Source organism: Protopterus annectens, chromosome 8.part0 (genome assembly GCF_019279795.1).
Source record: "Protopterus annectens isolate FY-2018-M chromosome 8.part0, PAN1.0, whole genome shotgun sequence".
NCBI lineage: Eukaryota > Metazoa > Chordata > Ceratodontiformes > Protopteridae > Protopterus > Protopterus annectens.
In genome coordinates this window covers 473,389,444-473,411,618 of record NC_056741.1, presented here as the reverse complement: position 1 = coordinate 473,411,618, position 22,175 = coordinate 473,389,444, and the positions used below count along the sequence as shown (strand labels likewise).

At 38.2% G+C, this 22,175-nt stretch overlaps 1 protein-coding gene across 1 annotated transcript in view; it reads left to right on the top strand.

Moving 5' to 3' along the window:
- Positions 1-5,003: 5,003 nt before the first annotated feature.
- LIX1L (limb and CNS expressed 1 like) overlaps positions 5,004-22,175 on the top strand; it is a 649,822-nt gene continuing 632,650 nt past the window's right edge. Inside the window, exon 1 of the mRNA XM_044079998.1 lies at positions 5,004-5,396. Within this exon, the coding sequence (XP_043935933.1) occupies positions 5,108-5,396 (289 nt within the window). The 5' untranslated portion in view covers positions 5,004-5,107. The remainder of the gene's footprint in view (positions 5,397-22,175) is intronic.

Below are 22,175 nucleotides of genomic sequence, written 5' to 3'. Positions count from 1 at the left end.
TCCCTTGCTAGTAACCTCTTGCTACCACAAATCTATCATTATTATTTCTCCCCTCTTCTGTCGCTATTGGAGCTCCTCTTGCAACTAGTATAAATACTCCCCTTTCCTTTGTCCCTGAAACTCTGCTGAATATCCCTCATTAAATCCCCTCTTTATCAAATACACATGGTTCACATCTTTCCAAATTTGTATCCTGTAGTTTTGCTATTTGCACTCTACATTTCTTATCACAATTCAGTAGTCTTTCCTTTCTGTCTATACCTGTGAGGCCATTCACATTCCAAATAATATAGATAATGTAATCAATATGATAAGAAGTTATTATTCCCACCTATTATATATGACAGCTTTTTTAAATGTCTATTTCCAGCTTTAGTGTTATATGCACCCACTAATGTTTGGCATGTTGATATTTTATACAGTTGTTTCTTGTCATCTCCATTTGAACCTATGTCACATTTTAGGAGACTTTTTATTTTAATGAAAATTCTCAAGCAAACAAAACAAACAAGAAAAACACACCCAGAATATTAACTTAAAACAAACACACAAACTATATACATTGTCGAATAATGAAGTTTAATCCTACTAATAGGAACAATTGTCCCAAATCAACAACTGCACACACAGGCATTACCTAACCTAACCTAATGTTATCCATGCTAAGATGCATTATACTGTCTATGCTCTTACTTACACTAATTGCTGTCTGTTCTTGTCTTATCTTTATTCCTCTCCCAGATGTGAGAAACAGTTTATACACTTTTAGAAAACATGAACTTTTAGTCTTAAAAAAGGGTTCTGGCTTTTATTGCCTAGCCAGCCTTGTAGTCAGCTTGCCTAAGAGTAAAATGTACTGCTGCCATCCACTTGAAACTTCTCAAGTCACAATGAACATTTATTTGCTAAAGGAAAACTTTTCATTACATTCAGTGTTCTCTTACTTGCTTACGCACAAAAAACATATTAGATTATGCAAAGGGCCTTAATCTAGATATTCACATTTGGAAAAGTAACAGAAAAAATATCAAGTCTACATATATTATCATGTGTGCACTTTTACACCCCATCTTCCACCTCAACAACCCAAGATTACAGCATATTAACTTAGACATGCTTTTGATAAATCCAAAACCACAAGAAGAACAGCTTAAAAAAGCTGTAAAGACATAAGAAAACACCGGGACTCCAGCAATAGACTGCAACAGTGCAAAATGTAATGCTTCTCAAGGAATAATCAGCATTGATACAGCAATCATTTTACACACCACTAAAGTAATAATTACATCCAATTATACGACTCCCTATTAATATTCCAAAACGTGCACGCTGATTGGTCAGCATGCACGTTGTAAATCATACTTATACTAATGGGAAAAGGTCCAGTCACCCAGACTTTTTCCATTAGTATAAGTCTTTTTTTTACAGCAATGGAGAATGCAAGATCTCCATTGCTTTTTAGACACTGTCTCACTATGTTAAAGGAGTTTAACATAGCGAGACAGCTTTAAAAAAAGTAACTGAGATCTTCCTTTCTCCGTTGCTTTTTTTAAAGCTGTCTCGCTATGTTAAATGGGTTTAACATAGCGAGTCAGCTTTAAAAAAAGCAACGGAGATTCTCAGTTGCTTTTTTTAAAGCTGTCTTGCTAAGTTAAACTCCTTTAACATACCAAGACAGCTTTAAAAAAAGCAACGGAGACCTTGCTTTTTCTGTTGCTTCCACCCACAGCTCTGATGTACTGGGTAAGCATACGCATGCGCAGTACATCAGAACTGCCAAAGAATACCAGACAGCTGCGGAAGGGCAGCAAGGAGCCATTATACAATGCCATTATTTAAGAAAATTAAGTTTTTTTTTTTCTTAGATAATGTCATTGTATAATAGCAATAACCCACGTCTGGGTGTGGGTAATGCTGGATTTTACCCATGGTTGTCTTTGTTTGGCCACTCAGGCTTCACCCTCGTGACCAAACCACACCAACCGTGGGTAAATCCAGCATTACCCACACGCAGGTGTGGGTTATTGCTATATTAAACAATTAATCAAACAATTAATTGAACAACTGGTCAAACAATTAGTGATCCACCATTCTATACCATAAATTTTAACTATAACATTCTTCTTTCTTTTTAAACTATTATGAAAAAGACTGAAATATAAATATAATATAGATATGATACAAATTTTAGACATGCTTTTGTCTAGCTTTTATTCTCTTTTTACATTGTAATGCCTACATTTCTTAAACTAAAACAGAAAAAGGGCACTTGTTTGCTTCAGTATCTTTATCACACACACTAAGTGAAGATGGACTACTATATACCATGCAATTTATATCATGGAAGTTTTTATACAAATACTGCTAAGAACAAACATTGCTTTGCTTATAGTTATTTTCCCTTTCCTTTTAGTGTCCTTTCAAACATTAACAATATGAAATGAAATATATATTTTTCAGTCCCCCACAAGTTTAGTAAAGTCAACAAAAGTCCAATCTTTCCATTTTTTATTGTAAAGCCATATATCACAAATATGATTTATGCTTTGTAATCTCACATGTATTCACTAATTTCAGTGTTTCTTTTTGGCTCTCTTTTCCTTTGGAACACTGGAAACAGCTTCACTAGTAAAGTCTTTCTATGAGATTTATTATTAGAAGAATGAAAAGCAGACTCCCCTTCTGTCTGATTGCTCACTTTTTGTTGGGCAAACTTTTGCATTTCCTTTTTAGCCTGTTCTGCAGCAAAAACGACTTTGATCCTCCAGGAAAAATATTCTGAAGACAGCTGGATACAGCAGCTTGAATCTCACCTCTCTCTTGACATACCCTGATTGCTGGGATAAATTTGTTTCCTTTCTGCCGGCTGTACAGTCAATAATCATTTTTCACAAACACCCTATTGTCTTCAAATACTTTTCCCTTCTGCTACCGTTGTGTCAAAATCAACTCTTTCTGCTGGTATAATTGCATCTGTACTAAATATGTCTTGGCTGCTTTCTCATGGCCATGTTTGGCATATACAAACAATGTGCACTTTCAGTTAACAAATCCTGCTGAGGAATACCAGTCCAGTTGATTATTAGTGCTTTCATAAAATTAATAGTCTTTTCCTTCCAGTTTCTCTGGTACATCTGAAAATCATAGATTTTCCCTGCTTGCTTTGTCCTCTAACTCAACCATTTTTTGAAACAGTTCTTCTGGAGCAGTCACATACTCAGGCAGCACTTTCTTCATTTTGACCTCTGATTTTTTGCAGTTTTATCAGTTCATCTGAACAGCCATTTAAAGCTTCTTGTATTTTTCCAGCCTTTTCTTATTGGAGTGGATATACTCCTTCAGTTTTTTTTTTCTTTAATCAGCTCTGAGCATATACTGGAGACTATTTCTTCCACCAAAGCTGGAGTTTGAACTGCTTTTTTGCAGATCAGCTGCATGATTTTCCCCAGTCAGTGTTTCTCTTCATCTTTAGTAGCTGATTTTCTTTCAGGCTCTCTAAGTTTTTTTTTGTTGCACCCAGACAGTGTACTTACTAGTTAGTAACTAAATTTACTAAAACTGGTACAGTTACTGGCTTACCTCTCAGTTTCTTTTTTCACACTGAGAGAGATGAATTTAGGCTGTTGACCAGAGTGCAGCCATCCTGGGAGTCTATTCAAGGATTTTTTTGGTGCCAAAGAACGAAAGAAAGAAAATGCTTGGAGAGCTGTTCTGGATCTTTCGTTCTTAAACCAGTTTGTCTAGTGCCCAAGTTCAAATTGCTGCCACTTCGCAACCTATTACCCCCTCTTCTTCATTTAAGTTTCCTAGTTGACACTTATCACATCCCTATTCCATACCTCTCAGCTGTCCAGATTTTGCAGAATGCCCAGATTTTTGCGTCATATTTTTGGTGTGTCCCTCATAAAATTTCAGGTTTTCAGGCAAATCACTTAGGATTGAAGTCATTAAATAATAACATACATTTAAGTTTCAGAATTCTTATCTTTCAGACATTTTTAAATACAAAACTTGTTATTCTGGCAACTTTCTAACTTTAAAATAGCAATAGCTAAAAGTTGTCCCTGTTTTGGGCCTTTGCCCCCCATTATTTCTGGCTTTGTCCAGATTTCTTGAGCTACGTGGTTGAGTAGTATGCTATTCATCCAGAATTCAGACATTTCTGCGAAAATCTGGACAGTTGCGAGGTATGTTGTCACATGAAAGAAGCCATTATTTACATACCGGTCAACTTTTACTTATTTATTTATTTTTGCTCAGACGTCTCACACAAAGTCAAAACTTATAAGAGAAAGGCCCAACAATCAGGGGGACAAATTAAAAAAAAACATACTACATTTCACTTAAACATATAATAAAACAGCATATTTGTCATCAGTATGCATAATTTGTTGAATACTAACAACTGTTAACTCGAACGTTTGTCATTCTTGACCGTGATCCTCTGTAATCAGGAAAAAAAAAGTTTCGAGGCACAGCGCAAAAATATGAGGCAAAACTGAAGACAGTCGAGAACTAACTGTGTAACCCTCAAAAAACAGCTTCAGCTAAGAAACGCGCAGGAATTAAATGACGTGGAAACAGTGAGAAAATGTTGCCACTCACTATTGTTTTAAAAAGAGTGTATTTACAGTATGTACAATATAAACCTACATTGTCACATCACTCTCTGCAGCTGCAGTAATTTCATCTGCTTTCAGCTAAAAAACTAAATCAATACTATTAGTTTAGAAAACGTACAAAGACACACTTTTCATTATACATAAGATTTGAAGTACTCTAGTTCTGCAAAAATGTTTTGTCTCAATCCTTAGTAATAATTCAGGATATGTCCCAAGTGGATAACTTTAGGATGCTCCACTTGGTCCCGCCCCTCTTATGATTTTTATAGGATAGACTCATGAATATCGTCCAATTCTGAGATGCCTGACTACAAAAGCCGAGCACCGATAGGATATTTCCAGAAGGTCCTCCCTTGTTTCTTGGTAACACCTGATTGACAGTTTGCAAAATAAATCTCGGTTTCCCAGTCCCGTTATTCGCTTTGCTGTGGATTCAGTATAATTCTCGGTCCTTGAACGGAGTGTTTTGTACTTTGTGTTCTACAATGCTGGACTCAAGCCGCACCCAACGGTTACAACCTGGTGTGACCATGAACTCTGGTACCCTCCGCTCCACACTTCGACCGGGGGTCACAGCAGTTAATACCGGGACTCTCCCGGGGCACCACCAGGCCTCGGCACCCCCTCTTCCACCGGGCCTCGGACTGGCAGGGATGGCTGGCATTGCTGGCACTGGAGCCACTTTCGGCAGTCCGGGAAACCCGATGGTCCTGCGGGAGGCTGTGGAGGCGGTGGTGAGAAGCTTTGCAAAACACACTCAGGGCTATGGCAGAGGTGAGGAAAAAGAAACCTACTGTGACCCCTATTAACTATATGTGTAGGCGTAACTTGTCATTTTTGCTGTGTTGATTTTGTAAAATTTGTTTGGAGAAGGAGGAATTGTATTAAAGAAGTAGTGTTCTTTGTGGAAACTATTGTGCGGTTTGCCCAGTTGCATTTTAACTTGTATGCATTGGTTGCAATGCTTGAATTTTTATAACTTGTTATGAAGTGTAATAGCTTTGTCCACAAACTAAAGGAATACATTAAATCTTATTTCTGTAACTTAGTCTTGGGTTTGAACTTTCTACTTTTGAGATAAGAATGTCGATTAAAGTTATGGATTTATTTTAGCAATACTTAGGGGGTGTTACTAGCTTGTATTTTTCGCAGTTTAGGTATTTCTTCTTGTAACTTTTAAATGCGGGGTTCCAGCTTGTCATGCGTGTGTTTAAGATAACTGTGTCATGCATGTGAAACTTATATTATTTGTGGCAAAATAGGTGGTTGCACCCTATATAACTGTATTAATACTGACGGTGAATGTCTCCGTCTGACTCCCTCTTTTTTGTGTTGTTCTGAATTGTACGTTTATATTTCGAAACGGTTGCTGATAGTGACAGTGCGATTAGAAGAGCTGCTTGTAATTTTCATTTATCTGTAGTTAGACTAAACAAGGCTAAGGGCATGACTGAAATTGACGATGCGAGTTTAAAATATGTGTTTCTTCGTGGTAGATTACACGCTTTCAGGCTTCAAAAACATGTTTCTTAGGTTGAAATTTAAATTGTCTTCAAAAGGTGTGTTGTTAACGGTACAAACACGTATGCCGTGACCAGCGATATCATGCCATCCCGTCCCGAATTTGTCCCGCAAGTCATGTCACGTGGCATTTACTTTGTTTACCGTGGTATAGTTTGATTTAGTTTTCAAGAATTTTAACCTTTTAATGTATATTTTTTGGGGGATGGGGTGGTTATTCTGGCTGAGTTGATAAACTGTGTTGTAGACATTTGAGAATATGAGCAAGATCAGGACATCGAGTAAAGAAAACAAACAGTCCTAAGAGAGACGTTTACCAGAAGTTTTTTTTTGTATGTGTTGGGCATACTTCTCGACTTCTTTGCACAGGAAACAGACACAATGGTCAAAACTGATGTGGATCAAAGGCACAAAATCAGGGACAATTAAGTATTACTCTGATCACTTATCAAGTTAAAATAACACCAGGTTTTGCTTGCATCAGCATGCCCTTTCTGAGGACCAAGAAGTATGAACTTGTAATGTCTGACGTTGACCAATCTGTAATCCTCAATGATTTACTAGAAAATAAAAACATACATTGGGGTTATTCAGCAAAATTAAGGACATTTGTGATGCATATAATTTTTTGGAGAGAGGGTAACATTTTTTTGAGTCAAAATGTGGAGGAATTCACAACGGATCATGCACTGCCCAGTTCTAAGATTTCTTAATCGTGTAGTGAGGATGAAACAGACTAACGGTGAACAAATTATCTGATTTTAAATTAATCGCTATTCATTGTTAAATTTTATGCATTGTCGTTATTATATGGTGAGTTAAGTATAGTTCCAGAGTATTATCTAAAGCATAGTTTAAAGAGCATTTAAAAAAAATGTAAATTACTTTTTATTTAAGCTCACGCCTTTAGAGTATTGGGTTATAAATAGCTTGCAGGGCCAGTTCAAATGAATACTTTGGTTGTAGGTTATTAGTTTTTCTCAGCCTGTATCAGCAGTGCAATGAGACACAGACAGGACTTTGGCAGAATGAGCAGTTTAGTAGTACTGCTCTACTTTATGCAGAATAAAGTATATTTATTACAGAGTTGTATTATTTTATTTCCAGTCAACATTTTTAAAGTTTAGGATCACCAGGTTACACCAATTTCAAATACTTGCTGACATCCAAATGGTGATATTCATACTAAGTGTAGTGAAACAGAACTAGATTTTGAAACTGGGAGATAGCTAAAAAATAAGCCAGTCTGCGGATGAAAACAAATGCTCTAGATCTTTGAAGTGAGTTCATAGTGCAGCTTTTGTATATATGAATAATATGGATGCACAAATATATTGATGCAGGGGAGTGAAAAAGGTTTACAGATAGGCAAATACTGGGTGATGACTGTTAAAACCTAGCCAATAACCAGATGGTGAGCAAAGGTGAGAAACCTTGCACCTGCATGGTAAACACCTTAAGCGTTAGACTATTAGTCTGCAGACTATTACAAGCCTAGCCAATAACTAGGGGTCAGAATTGATCCCTGTACTTTGAGTTGGTGAGGTGAAGACCTCGCCCATTATGTCAAATTCTCAAACTTAAAAAAAAAAAAAAAAAGTAAGGTAATTCTGTGAGTTGCCAGCTTTCTGGATGTTAGGTGAAGCAACAACACACTGGGATAATTGTGTGTGTGTGTGTGTGTGTGTGTGTGTGTGTGTATGTATGTATGTCTGTGGGCTTGCGCATGTGCAGGCAAAAGGTGCAGAAAATGGGAATGGGACAGGAAGGTGCTACATAAATGCAAAATTTCTGAAATCTAACATTGCAGAACTACTGGTGTCATTGTTTAACTCCACAAATAACACTGCATATGGCACATAAACAGTAAATAATCCATACCATTATCCCCTTTGATGTTGCCTGTATTCCAGATTGCGTTATCAGATATGGTTTTCTTGTATATGCCAGTAGGTGGGAGCCATGAACAGCCTGAATATGAAGTAGATTTTTTTTCTGTCAGTATAAAAAATAAGCATTCTACATAACATTGTTTAGCAGATCAATTTAATGAGCATAGGGAATCATTACTGTAAATTGGTCTGTAAATGAGGGTGATCTATGTACTTCTACAGACCTCTCAACCAATTGGGGGCAAATTTCAACAGAATCAGGGACAAGTCAAGAAAAAATCAGGGACAATCAGGGACACTTTTAAAATATTAGTGCTATTAACTTGAAACATTGACAGAATCAGAGCATATGAATCAATACACATTTTCTGAAGTAAAAGAAGTTTATAACTCTTAATTATTGTCTTTATTCATTAAGTGTAATTCACCACCTTTCCTCCAAATGTCACTAGTTTTAGGAGGGATTAAGAGGGACAGAGTTAACATTTGAGTCAAAATCAGGGACAGTTGAGAGGTATGGTACTTCATGTTTATGAATAAGTGAAGTATCCAAGTTCAGTAGCTTCATAACCTGATGACATATTTTTTTCTTGTGAGATATGACAAAAGGAACTTGAGTGCCATTCTTCCAAAGTGACTGAAATTTAGAAGGCAGGCAATGTGCATCATGTTTTAAAAAAAACTCAGGATCACTGCTAGTATCTGAAAACTTGTTTTACAATTGATAATTTAAAGCAATGATATACAGAAAGGGTCCATCCCGTTTCACATTTGGGATTATTAATAGTTATAGTTTATGTGAAAGACAACTGTTCTGTTGTGACTGAACCATAAATAATAGAAACAGTTCTAGCTGAATAAAAGTCTCAAAAATGAATTTTCTTTTAAAGGGTAAGAATACTAAAGGGAATAATATGGCAGACAAGATCATCTACATACTAATGTCATCGCTATTATCATCACAGTAACCACAAAACAAGGAATATATATTTTCTTAAGTTGCATTTACTAAAGTATCATTATCAGTAGCTTTCTTTTAATTCAGTTTGGTAGAGTTTAACTCAACAGACAATCTACCCTAACTGAATGAAGCTGCCTTGATGGGGTGGGAAAGGGATAAGGAAGTAATTCTGCTAGGATACGGAGAGAGACAGTCACTTGCACCATCGTACTGCTATTGTGCTGGGTGCTTTGTTAGCCATAACCTATCCCTGATATGCTGGCATTGATATAGCTCAGGGAGCATGCAATGGCTAAATGAGAGACACCAACCTACTTACATGATGAAATGTTCTTCATTTAGTCTTGCCCCACATAAGTGATGCAGCATTAACACGGCTCTTGATATCAACATTCGGACTTCAGTGCCTGACTGCACACTCCAACTCATTTACCTAAGGAGAGATGAGTGAATGTAAGGCTAGTCATTCCTGCCCACTCCCAACCAGCTCCAACAGGATACTTGAGCTGCAGATTGACACCAGATAACCTGAGTTGCAGTCAGGAATTTAATCCTTTATGCCAACGGCACTAGGTAGTTACATGTGTTTTTTTCATGGTGGAATGGGTCATATTTGAAAATGTGCCAAGTGAATTGTATGTTCACAGATGATTGCTAGGCTAATGGTCCTAGGGGACTTTTTAAGCCTAACTATGTTTTCCCATTTGCAGATGACAGGATAAATTACACAGGGGCATCTAGCTGGGTTTAGGTGGCAAACTCTTTACAAGCTGCCTCTGTCCAATAGGGGCATAGATTCCAGTTTAGGGGTAAATTTCCAATTTCCCTTCCATTGTTCCTTGTTGCATTTGAATAGTGTCAGGATTGAGCTGTGCTTCACATGGATCGGAAGTCTGTTCCAAAGTAGAGGTAGTCTCTGAGATGCATCCTTTTCCCACAACATATTCTATTTATATTGCAAAAGTGGTTAAGGTTCTTCAGGCAAGTATTTCTAATGCTATAAGACCTGTGGATGCACAGAAGTCCTTTAGTACTGGATCAGATGATGCCTTGTACAATCACCACTCAGTACTCTGTATGAGACTGAGTATAAAGATAAGGCTTTGAGGCAGTCTGCATATCTGTGTTGTTAACACCTTTTACTTTTTTTGTGACAAATGTCTGTGGGCATATTTCTGGTCCAGTACATACAGCATTGTACTCAATGGGTTGCTTAATGAGAGCTCAGTACAAACAGACAAGGATATCTTTGGACCTTGGTGCCATACCTTTGCTTAGAAGTTGCATAACATAGACACATGATGGTCATACGCTAAGGTACAATCCACATATGTTCCCAAGTCCCTAATTAGTGGTAAACAAATGTAAAATAAATAAATAAATAATACAAATTTACTTCTAGAGGTGTATTGTTTATGTGGTAATTTGCTGGGGTACCATAGTAGCCGGAGGACAGTCAGTTGCATTTTTTTTAGCATTCAGTTTTAGACCATGCCTCTGGCATCAATTAGTTTGGACAAGCCGTCTTGGAAGATATTGGTGTCCTTTGTTAATTATCTGATTCCTCTAAGCTTGCAGTCATCCAGAAACGTGATCAACCAGAGGCCTTTGATGTTAGCTTTGACTTCTGAAAAGTAGATGCCAAAAAGGAGCAGCCCCACCACCGAGCCCTCAGGGACTCTGCTAGTTGTGGAAATAGTCCCCTATTCTGATATTCTGTGTCCTGCCTGTGAGCCACTTGGCTGTTCAACTACTGACATAGGGGTTTACTCCTAGTTTCATGAGTTTGCTGGCAATGCTCGAATAGAAAATAGTGTTGAATACTGTGGCCAGGTCAAGATAGGCAGCGTCTGTTATTTTGCCCATGTCTTTAGCTTTGGTGCCTTTCTTGAAAAAGTCCACCAGTGTTTGTAGGCACAGTCTTTCTTGGATGAAACCAAACTGTGTTGAATTCAATTTCTCGGAGTTTCTTCTGTCTTTATGATATCCAAGATAATTCATTCAATGGTTTTACATGCCCAACATATTAGACTTATGGGTCAGTAGTTACCCATGTCAGTTGATGTCCCTCCCTCCCTTGTGCAGAGGGATAACTGTTTAGTCCTCCATACGCTAGACATATAGCAAGCTAGAGACTAAGGTTGAGATCTTGATAGGTTATATTTCATGCCATTCAGGAGGCATCCTGAGGTATTATTTAGGCCTGTAGATGTGGTATTTCGTTTGCCTTGGAGCTAGCACTGGGACTTATTCAGTAGTGGGGGGTTATGGTCGAGGTATTTTCTTGAGAAGTGTCGGGGGTGGGGGGAAGCGAAGTGAAACTGGAATAGACTTTATCAGCAGTAGGTGTGCTATATCCTCCAGTTCCATGTAGGTGGTTCCATTTACAGTTAGTTCAGTAAACTATTGTTTATGATCTTTATGGTTGCAGGCATAGCTGAAGAAAACTTCACAAGCAAAGGCAACCACACGGCTATTTTTACCATAAATTGGGCTTTGATGGACTTAACAATGCTCCTGATTTGCTTATTTAGTTTGATACATTTCTTGTCTTGTTGAGCATTGCACTTCCTAGTTTTGGCCACATTTTTCTTCCTTTGTGTTATACTTGTTGATGTTGGGATTCCACCAGGGTGTCTTGTTCTTCAAGTTAGTCCTGTCCTTATTTTGGGTGGGTACAGCTGCCTCATTGCAGCTTAAATGTAATGCTATAGGGTCTCTGTGAACAATTCCGCAAAGGCAGTGGAGTTCACGTGGTTTGGCAGGGGGTGAAATTTTGCCCAGAGTATCACTCAGTGTTAGAAGGTTTGCTTTGGAATAATTCCTGAATGTTCAAGGGTTAGATGAGTTCCCAGATTTTAATGCAATTTCAAAGGCACAGATATTTGCACTATATACTGATAGGTCAAACCATGTATGTTTATATCTGACATCTTTCCACATATGTAATGCAAGTATTCTCACCTTATGTTGTTCTCCCTGCATCTTCAAAACAATGATTAGGTATTGTGAAGATTGGGGAAAGATGGGCGAAGGCTGCCAGCCTAGTCAAATAGAATTTGATACATAATTCTATAATTTGTATATATAAATGTAAAATACAGGCTTGTGTTCTTAAATGAAAGAAAACACTGTAAAATGTGAACTTCAAGATTGCTGCAACATTGCCATCTGCTGTAAGGAAAACCAAGCCAAGCATTTCAAATGTTCTTTGAAGTTACAGTTATCTAAATGGTGGTGACTAAGCGACTGGCTGAACACATTCTTTCTATTGTCTTAACTTAAGAAATGACTGCTGGAGTGAACATGTGAAATGTCTTTTATAGTTGTAGTTTCTTGAGCAGGTGTTAGATGCTAAATAATGCAGCTTGTTGGCCTGGGAACTCCAGACTAAGTGTCAAAATGATGTAATGTGAATACTGGGAAAACCTAAGTGTCAAAATGATGTAATCTGGGAGGGCCTTAGCAGAGCTGTTTGTTAGTGAGTTTAAAAACTATTGTTGAGAGAGAGAGACTGTAAGCATTTTGTCTTGAACCATCAACCCCAGCACTGCCTATGCTCTTTATGTATGTAAGTAGGATTGTAGCAGTGTGTTTTCTCTTGGTGCTGCGGTAGCGTTGTCGCCTCACAGTACGACATTGTCCTGTTCGATTCTCAGCTAGAGCGTATTCTGTGTGGAGTCATGCATGAATGGGCGTACCTTAGTTGAAGGTTGTGCATCAGAGCTGGCAAGTCGGCATGTAAAAATCTTCTGCCAATCATTAGCAGACTGGAGTTCTGCTCTGGCGACCCCTAACCGGGAAAAGCCGAAAGACACAACAACAACAACAAATAGCTAAAGATTAGAAAGTTAGATTGTGTTTTTCTTTGACATCAGACCTGTCCTACTGTATTATTTTAAGTTTCTGTGTGATCTCTGAACTCTTAGATATATCTGTGGTGTAGTAGTATTGTCTTGGATAATAATATTGCACAGTAATAATTGGGCACCCTTTTAAGAGTTTTTGGGTAGCTGATTATTAGCTGGTGGTGGCAGTAATTATTAACTTATAGTCTGGGTAAAGGGGCACAGCTAGGGAATCTGTGTCAGCCTTTTCCAGGAGTGTCTGTGAAGTTGTATAGATACTTATCTCAAAGTGTGGGTGTGTGTCAGCTACCTGGGCAGGGACACAAAGCACTGGTTGGACAGAGAGGGTACTGGAGGTTAGCTTGCCAGCTAGGCTGAGATCTGGACCCTATAGCTGTGCCAGTGGGGAGTCTTATTGGGGACCTGGAGAGCAAGGGAGCAATCAGCCCCAGACTGACTGTGATCTCTGTGTGCACTTAAGGGAAATTGTACTTTGCTGTGTGTATTTGTTATCCTTTCCTCTTCTATGAGACAACCTCCCTGGTGTTAGTGGTGAGGATTAAGGCTCCTTTATTGCTGGGCTAGGGCATGGTTGTCACAGGTATGATGACTTCTCTGACCAAAATAAATCTCAGAACTTGTGTCCCTGATGAATTCTTGGAGAAACATATTCTGTAATGCACTGTTTAAGATTGCACTGATTCGTCATCTCTGGATATGTATAAAATCTTGTTAACCACACCAGATTTGGTATTTTTTTAATAGATAACTTAGGAGTATTTTTTGGCACAGAAGAATTAGGTTAATTTACTGAATCATACGTTGGAGAATATAATTCTGAATGTTAGTTGGGTCTTGCAGTACATATCCCATTCTCTAATGTCTGTTAATGATAAGGGTTACTGTAAATCTGTACCCTGATTGGGGAGCGAGCATCTTCCAGGAGGGTATTAATGTGCAAGTAATGCCCGCTGAAAAACTAGTCTGCTGCTTCATGGTGGCATATCAAGCTGCAGTGGAACTCTGGCAGAAAAAAAAAACTAATGACCGCCATTATTTTACGCTCGCTAAACAGCACTTCTGCTGTTCTAGCAAGTATAAAATATAAAAAAGTAAAAAAAAAAAAAAAAAAAAAACGTGTTTGTGTGTGAGAGAGATCGCTTGAGTTTTACACTTGCTAAGCAGCGCTTCTGCTGTTTAGCAAGTGTAAAATAATAAGTGCATGGGTGTGTGTGTCTGTGAGAGTGTATGGGTGTATGAAAGTAGGAGTGAGAGAGAGATGATTGAAAATAAATCGGAGAAAAGTGTGTGAATATATGTGTTTATGCGGGTCTATATCATATGAAAGAATCGCACAAATTGCGAACGCTCATAATATCGAACGTACTGGACCTTGAACTTTCTATTGTGAAGGGCTGTGCCCCCCATACCCCCCACTAAATATATATTCCAACTCTGAGATCGCACTACAGTGAGGAAAGGGGAAATACCCCATTCTTCACTGTACCTCAATCTCAGAAAAAGCACTTCGAGGTCCGGTACATTTGATATTATGAGCGTTCGCAATTTATCTCATATGATATAGACCCTGTTTATGCTGGTGTCTGCGTGTGTAAGTGAATGCATACATGAAAGCAGAAGTGTGTGTGTGCGTGCGTGCGTGTGTGTGTGTGTGTGTGTGTGTGTGTGTGTGTGTGTGTGTGTATGTGCGTGCGTGCGTGTATGTGATCGAGTGATCCCTGGCAGCATCACATAAGAGCTTTGCATACCTCTTGACTGTACCTCTCAGCACAAGAAATCTGGACAGAGCCACAAATAACGAGGAAACAAAGGGCTAAAGATAGGGACAGATTTTAAATATTGCTCTTATAACCTTAGAAAGTTGCTAGAATAACAAGATTTTCATTAGCATGCATTTTTCTGAAGTAGAGATGTGTGTGTTTGTGTGAGAATGAGTGAGATGACTACTGGCAGCAGCAGTAGTAGTAGTAAAGAGGTTTGCATACCTCTGCACCTTTCAGCTGAAGAAATATGGATAAATCCTAAAATAAAGGGGAAAGAGGCTCTAAAATAGAAATGGATTTTAATTATTGCTGTTATAAAATTACAAAGTTGCTTAAGTAAATGATTTATGTTAGCATGGATTTTCTGAAGGAACTAAAAGTCTGAAGCTCAAATGTATGTCATTATTTAGTAATTTCAATCTCCAATGACTGCCAACCAAATGATTTGGGAGTAGGGGACCAAAAATAAAGTAAATACCTCATTATTTTTTAAGTGTTATATTTTGGATGTAAAAATGCTTCCTCCAGCACCATTAATATATATTACAGCAAGTTTGAAACATTAGGCGGAGAAGCTATTTTCTATCAAAGATGTACTAAAAAAAATAGTAAAAAATATATAAGTAAGTAAAACATAAAAATTTTACAGAAAGCCCATTCTCTAGGCACAATAATGCTCTCCAGGGTGTGTGTTAATGTGTAATTAACGTCTTTCCAGAGGTGTAGAGGCACTCTGCCTGCCACGTCTGGCCTCATAACACCCCTTGGTGGGCATTAATTACACATTATCACGCACCCCTGTCTTGCTTGCTTAACTGTAAGTAGCTGGGGTATAATAGAAAGCACATTCCGGAATTGTGATGTTCAAACACATCGGTAGGTAGTCTGGCAGCCTCTGATATTGTACAGTGATGAGCTCATTCTGGGTTCCTCAGGTTCTACATATACTGCTTGTACACTGTGTATTCAGATAAGTGATGATGGAAAATGACGAATTCACCCTGGGCTGCACTTCATACACATGCTACAGTAAACTATCAGTTAACGCAAGCAACCAGTAAAAAAAAAATTGAAGAAATACTGTACAATTTTCATGTGTTGCACATTCTGTGTCCCCTTCCCCTCACAGAAACATACATTACATTTTTAGAGTTTTAGAGCTTTAAAAAGGAGAATAGGAATAAATTCCCTCTATCCCCAACCTAAGAACAAGTCAAACCAAACAAATGGTGTAGTGTACAGTATTAGTCAGGCCTGTTTTTAATAGTAACTCTCAAGCAACCAGAAACTACAGTTATCCGGCATCTACCAATCCCCATGGGTGCCAGTTAACATAGAGTTTACTGTATCAGCATTCTTTTTGTGCTAGCCGGAGGATGTTGACAGCATTAAGGTGTGTTTTAGTTTTAACTCCTTTTTGAAATGAATGAATGAATAACACTTATTTTGTACTTTTCCGAAGCTCCCCGTCTCCATCCAAAAATAACATGTAATACACCCAGTTGTTTGTTGCACCTTAGCACTTTTTTATGAAATTTTATGTTTTGCAGTGTTGCTGTGAAAAGAAACTACTCTACAACAGTGACACATGAAGTAGTTAACTGTTAACATTTTACAAGCACATTTCTTTTTATTGGGTTCTACAGTGTAGCCATCCTACTTTTCCTTTAGTTCTGCTTTGAAGCTAAGAGCAGACTTTTTGATAATTGTATTTTCTGTCAGATGTATTCAGGAAATAGTGAATAAGAGCATAAAAATGTTTAATTTTTGGGTTCTCTTGATAGATTTGCTCCTGATGCTTCCGTCATCTTTTTTTTAGGGGACACATTCATGTGTATGCTGATGTTTGCTCTAACCATTTATAATGTATCTGGAGGAGACTAGTGTTTCTTTGTGTGGGTGGACTTTACTAAATGATTTAGGGAAAGTGTATTCTTGGGTCAGTGCCATCATGGAAATGAGAGTAAGCAAAAAGTACTGAATGAGTTACTATAATAGCAGACCTTTACTTTTACAAAAAATTTAAAAAGAAAAAAAGTTGGTAAAGAGCAGTCATCTATAAACTGCATTTTAAGTGACATTTTATTCCACTATGGGTCTTTGGCTTAATTTTAATGTACCTGCTCCCCACCTCAACTATTTTGAGAATGAGATAATTGCATCAACTGCAAAACTTTCTGACCAAAGTCATTGCACCTTTGAACCATATGTGTAATCAGCCAGATTGACAAACTGTATTTTCCATTATACCATGATCCCCCCAAAACGTGCACGCTGATTGGCCAGCGTGCACTAAGAATAGAATATACTAAATGAAAGGTCCGTCGCGCCGGACTTTTTCCATTAGTATAACTTAACTTTTACTTATTTAACTCATAGTTAAATGGGTTTAATTGAATTTATAGAAATAAGAAAATAAAAGAAAGATTGTTTATTTAAAAGTTGCTTGTGTGCCAGTTTAAACCCACAACATACATATAGACAGTTTTTGTTTTAGCAACGCAAGAAGGGAAAGATCTCCGCTGCTTTTTTAATATCTATGTATTTTATTAAAAATTTCGCACGGAGAGCTCTGTGCCTTTAAATGTGCTGCTCTCGCTTATTTCTCAAGCTCATTTGTGCTGGCTAAAAAAAACGGCACGGAGAATTTTAAAAGATAGTGCTTTAGCATCGATGTACGTTATACAACTCTGATTTTAAACAATCGCGCGATGTGCATCAATCGTAAACGTGCCAGACATCGAACGGACGATACAGCATATGAAAAGTAACAGTTTCTTATCTAAATAATTTTATTTCAGAAATTCTTAGATACGTCTTAAATGTCATGGACTATAATAATTTGTTATTGGGCATTGTGGGGGTTAATAAATTTATTGCTATATTAATTCCATTTGTAAGAAGGAGCTGGTGTTATCCTCCTCCATAATTCCCTTTTGGATAGCTCTTAAGGTGGAGGGGATTGCAAGCAATTTACTTAAAATGCAGTCAACGTCATGCAATGACACAATATAAACTCCGTAAGTTACACTTTTTCAAGTGGTAGGTGTCGTAGAGTAAGTTTGAGTCTCCTTTGTTCTGTCAGTTGCCCATTACCTAGTTTTAATGCTCACTCTGCAGTCCTTTTGTCTACCCTCAACTGTGAAACTGGCTACATTTTAACAGGTTAGAAGCCATTTCTTCCTCTCCCAGCTACCTAAGGGAGTGGTGAGCTGTGAAGTATGAAGTATGGCTGAGAAAGCTAGATAATTGCAAAGTGGAAATCTTAATTCATTACATATTTGATTTGCGCATTATGTAGTGTGTATTTGTATATTATAGTGCAGAGCTATTAGATATATGCCCTGTACTTGTGACATCAACATTTGTTGTGGACACAGGTGAAATTGCCATGATTTGTTTCTAAGAGAAAGAGATCATGTGAGAGTTTTAAGATTTGCTGTGCTGGCCACCCACTGATCTAGCTACAGAACTGGATGACATACATTGCAGCATCAAGTGTGCCTTGACTTTGCTATTGAAATATGTTTTGGATAAGAGACAGTAGTTGGAATAGTGCGTTCAGTGGAGTATAGAATTCATAAAGATTTGAATATTTAGAGTATTAACATATACAGAGTGCTGATTGGTAAGACTGATTTCAGCCCACTTTGTCTTTTACCTGCTTTGCCTGTGTTCCAGAGACTCATGCTACAAGCTGTGCTTCATTGATTCTGGGATAGATAAGCATACTTTCAAAAAGCATAAAAGGAGAAAAGCAAGTACCCCCAAGTGGGAGAGGGAGAGTGAAGAAAAATGTACAGTTCACTGCCGTCTCATTCCACACCAGTCAGTGTGGTCTTTGAAAAACTGCAGTCAAATAGAAAAGAACAAACATCTTCTGAGAAAAGTACTTTCATTGGAGTGTAGGTATGTCCTTTGAAAAGTAGGTTGGTTTGTATTCTAGTTTGTATCAAACCCTCCTGACCAGTGTGTATTTGTTCTATGTGTCCTTGAATTCTTTTACTATTGCTGATTCTGCTAATGTTTGTGGGAGGCTGTTCTGTTCTTCAGTGACATTATCAGTAAAGATATGTTTTCTCACATTCATCTCAAGTCATCCTTTGCCTGGTTTTAAATCGTATCTCTTTGTCTATGTAACTGTGTCTTCTAAGGATGGTGTTCTAGACTTTATCATTCATAACTGCGGTGGTGGTGCTGCGGTAGCGTTGTCGCCTCACAGTAAGACGTTGTCCTGTTCGATTCTCAGCTAGAGCGTCTTCTGTGTGGAGACATGCGTGAATGGGCGTACCTTCGTTGAAGGTTGTGCGTCAGGGCCGGCAACTTGGCATGTAAAAATCTACTGCCAATCATTAGCGGACCGGAATTCTGCTGTGGCGACCCCTTACCGGGAAAAGCCGAAAGACACAAACAAACCTCTTGATATTTGGAAACCTTGCCATATCTTCCTTCAGTTGTGTACATATTAAATTCATTATTTTTTCTTACGTTTTTGACACATATATTGTATAAGCTTGATAGTGACCATTTGAGTAGCCTCAGTTGTTTGTATATTTCTACAAGGAAGTGGCTTCCAGAATAGCATGCTGTACTGAGTAGTCTCTTTAGCAACTGTTATCAGAAAAAGGAATCAACTGACCCTTTTTTGTTTTTATTGGTAATATTTTTCTCCAACTGGTGTCACTTCTCTCTGTATATATTTCTTCATGCTGCTTTCTCAGAGTGATGCTTGAAATACTGGTCATTTGCAATAATTACGCCAAGGCTGGCTCTCCACTTTCCTTGTTGGCTTCATGCCCCTCTTCCCCATTATGTTATTCTTTCCTTGGAACACATCATCTTGAGTTGCACTATTCTGTATTTATTTGCATTAAATTTAAGCAGCTATAGATTAAAGAGACCCTTTCTGCAATTTTGCAAAGCCTTCTCATCTCTCTGTAGTGTCTGAATGCTTGGATACTGTAAGACCTTGCTCTTGGCACTGTACCCTAAGGTGTAAGTCCTTATTTTTCATGGTGGACACCATGTGCCTTCAGTCTGTATGCTCTGTGTATTGTGGTGCATACTCTGTAATGTACAGCACAGCTAAAGGTTATATGTCAGTTTACTGAATCTGGTGATATTTAACCAAACACTCATAACTAAAATTGCAGTTACTCGAAAATTCATTGCAGTGTCTGTCATTCAAATACAATGGCAAAACTCTCCCATATCCCCACTACATTGCTTGGAAACAACTGAAATGAAAACACAGTTCCACCTGCAAAAATGAATGGCTTTCTGCCTGAAGGTTGTGTAATTTCTTTACTAATTAATTTTGTGTCATTACTCCAGATATGTTGCCAAAATTCAAGATAATCCATATCTGCAGCTCTGATCCTGTACTTTGGTCGTCCAGAGAAAGAAGCCTGCCAAATTTGTCTGACATAGTTTACCCATTGCGAAACCATGCTGGTTAGGGGTCCTCTGTCCTCAAGGTATTGACTAGTCCGGTATTCAGGAGTGATTTTTATTTACCCTGCTACAGAAGTCAGGCTAACTGGTCTGCAGTTACTCATCTCTTTCCACTCACCATTGTACAGTGCAGTCACGTCTGCCTCTTAGTTTTTGGGGAGTCATATCTTAAGTCATGCTGCTTCAATTTTGTGATGTCAAGAATCATGGAGTTGAGGAGGGTGAGTCTGTCTTTCTAGTAGTGCAAGTGGTTTCATTATGTTGTGTACCTTTTGGACTTGTTCCTAAACTTAGTTTTGCTCCATTTTATTTCTATTACCCTGAGTGCACCAGTGGATTCTGTCAGCAGGAACTTGATCTGGGAAGACTTTTCTTTCTCAGTCGGTCATGAATAGAACTATACCAGCCTTCTCTCACATTCTTAGTATTGTTGGAGTTTCTTATCTGTTTGGTTATGATTACTTGTAAAGCTGCCTCTCTACACCAGCAACAGTTTTCTTCTAAGGAGATAAATACAACATACAGTTTAGGCCTTCTCCCATGATTTTGTTTTCTACGTTGTTACCTGTGCTTTCATTTTTATCAAGCTATGAGATATTGATGTATGGCTGAACAGAAATAGCTTTTCTTTTATTGTCCAAAATGAGTATGTTAGTTTTTAGTTAAGAATGAAATGGATCACAAGCAATAGGATGGGTACAGAAAACAGTTGAAGGAATACAGAATGGAGAAAAAGTCCAGAAACTGGTCCCTCAGAAGTCAGTCCAGAAACTGGTGGTTCAGATGTCATCTACCTTTTCCTTTGATACTTCTCAGGCACCTTACCCTTGGCATCAATATTGACAATCCCTGAAGGTTAGCTTCTGCTGCTGCTAGACATTTTTCCCATCTGTTTCCTGAATTGGGGGAATGGTTCAGACATTTTGATTCATGCTTTTTATCAGGTTTACAGTTTGATCCATGTCTCTCTGGGTCCTCATTCTGTACATAATTATACTCCTGTAACCACATGCTCAACGTAGTCAGTTTTGCCACAGGTATCTGTAGTTTCACTGCCAACTTTGTCTTTACTATAGAAACTAGTGGCACTCTCTTTTTGCCTTTCCATTCAGAAGTTACTGGTGTTCTATTTTCTTTCCCAGCTGCAGTCCATTGTACCATAGATATTCTGTAACCTCGGTGATCAGTTATGATCTCTTAGTAGTAGTTGCCTGGCTTCTGTCCCCACCATATTTCCTTAGGGAATTGCATTCAGAATGGGTCCAGCTTTTCCTCTTTGGCTCCAAGACGTTTTACGCATCCCCTTTCTGCTTGGGAATCAAGATGTTGACCACAACCTATGCCTGTTTTACTGAACTGTTCCACTTTTTGACATTAAAGCCACTGCACAGGGCCTTGTTACTGACATCTACTGTACAAATCTGACTAGCTCTATAAGTGCCGCTTACTTGTTAGAACTTACATCAGCCTGCTAGGTACTGGGACTAATGTTGAGTATCCAGTGACTGTTTCTTAAGTATCTGACATTAGACTGGACCTTTTTGATTAACAGCTGCTACCAGATATCTATTTACTAGGCTTTAATTGATACCAGCTTCTAACATCTTGGGTCCCCTCCAATTGATTCAGGTATTAACTTGGACTACATATTCGCCTTCCCCTGCAGGCTACTGCTGCCACCTCCTTTGAGCATCCACTGTCAACTCTTCTGGTCCCAATCAAAATAGAACCCTTTATAGCCTTTTGTACAAAGCCCTCCTTCAAAGTTATTATAGTCTTCAACTTGTAACTCTGATTGCTGAATGTACTTGGACATGGTGCACTGTACTGATACCCTGTACAACTATTGTAACGTCTCAAGTTGCAGCTAGAAGTTTTCTGTTCAGACCTATAGGTCTTTGGCTGAGTGGGACCAATCCATTCAACAAAGTAAGGCATCTTTCATAGAGGCTCTTTTTTAAGAGCCTATCTGTGTCCCAGAAGTAGAGAATGAAAATGAGGAAATAAAGAAGAAAAGTTATGACCTTTAAGTTGCTGGGTTTGTGTTCCATGTCTCTGGGCTGCTTTCAGAAGATGCAAAGGAGCCAGAGAAA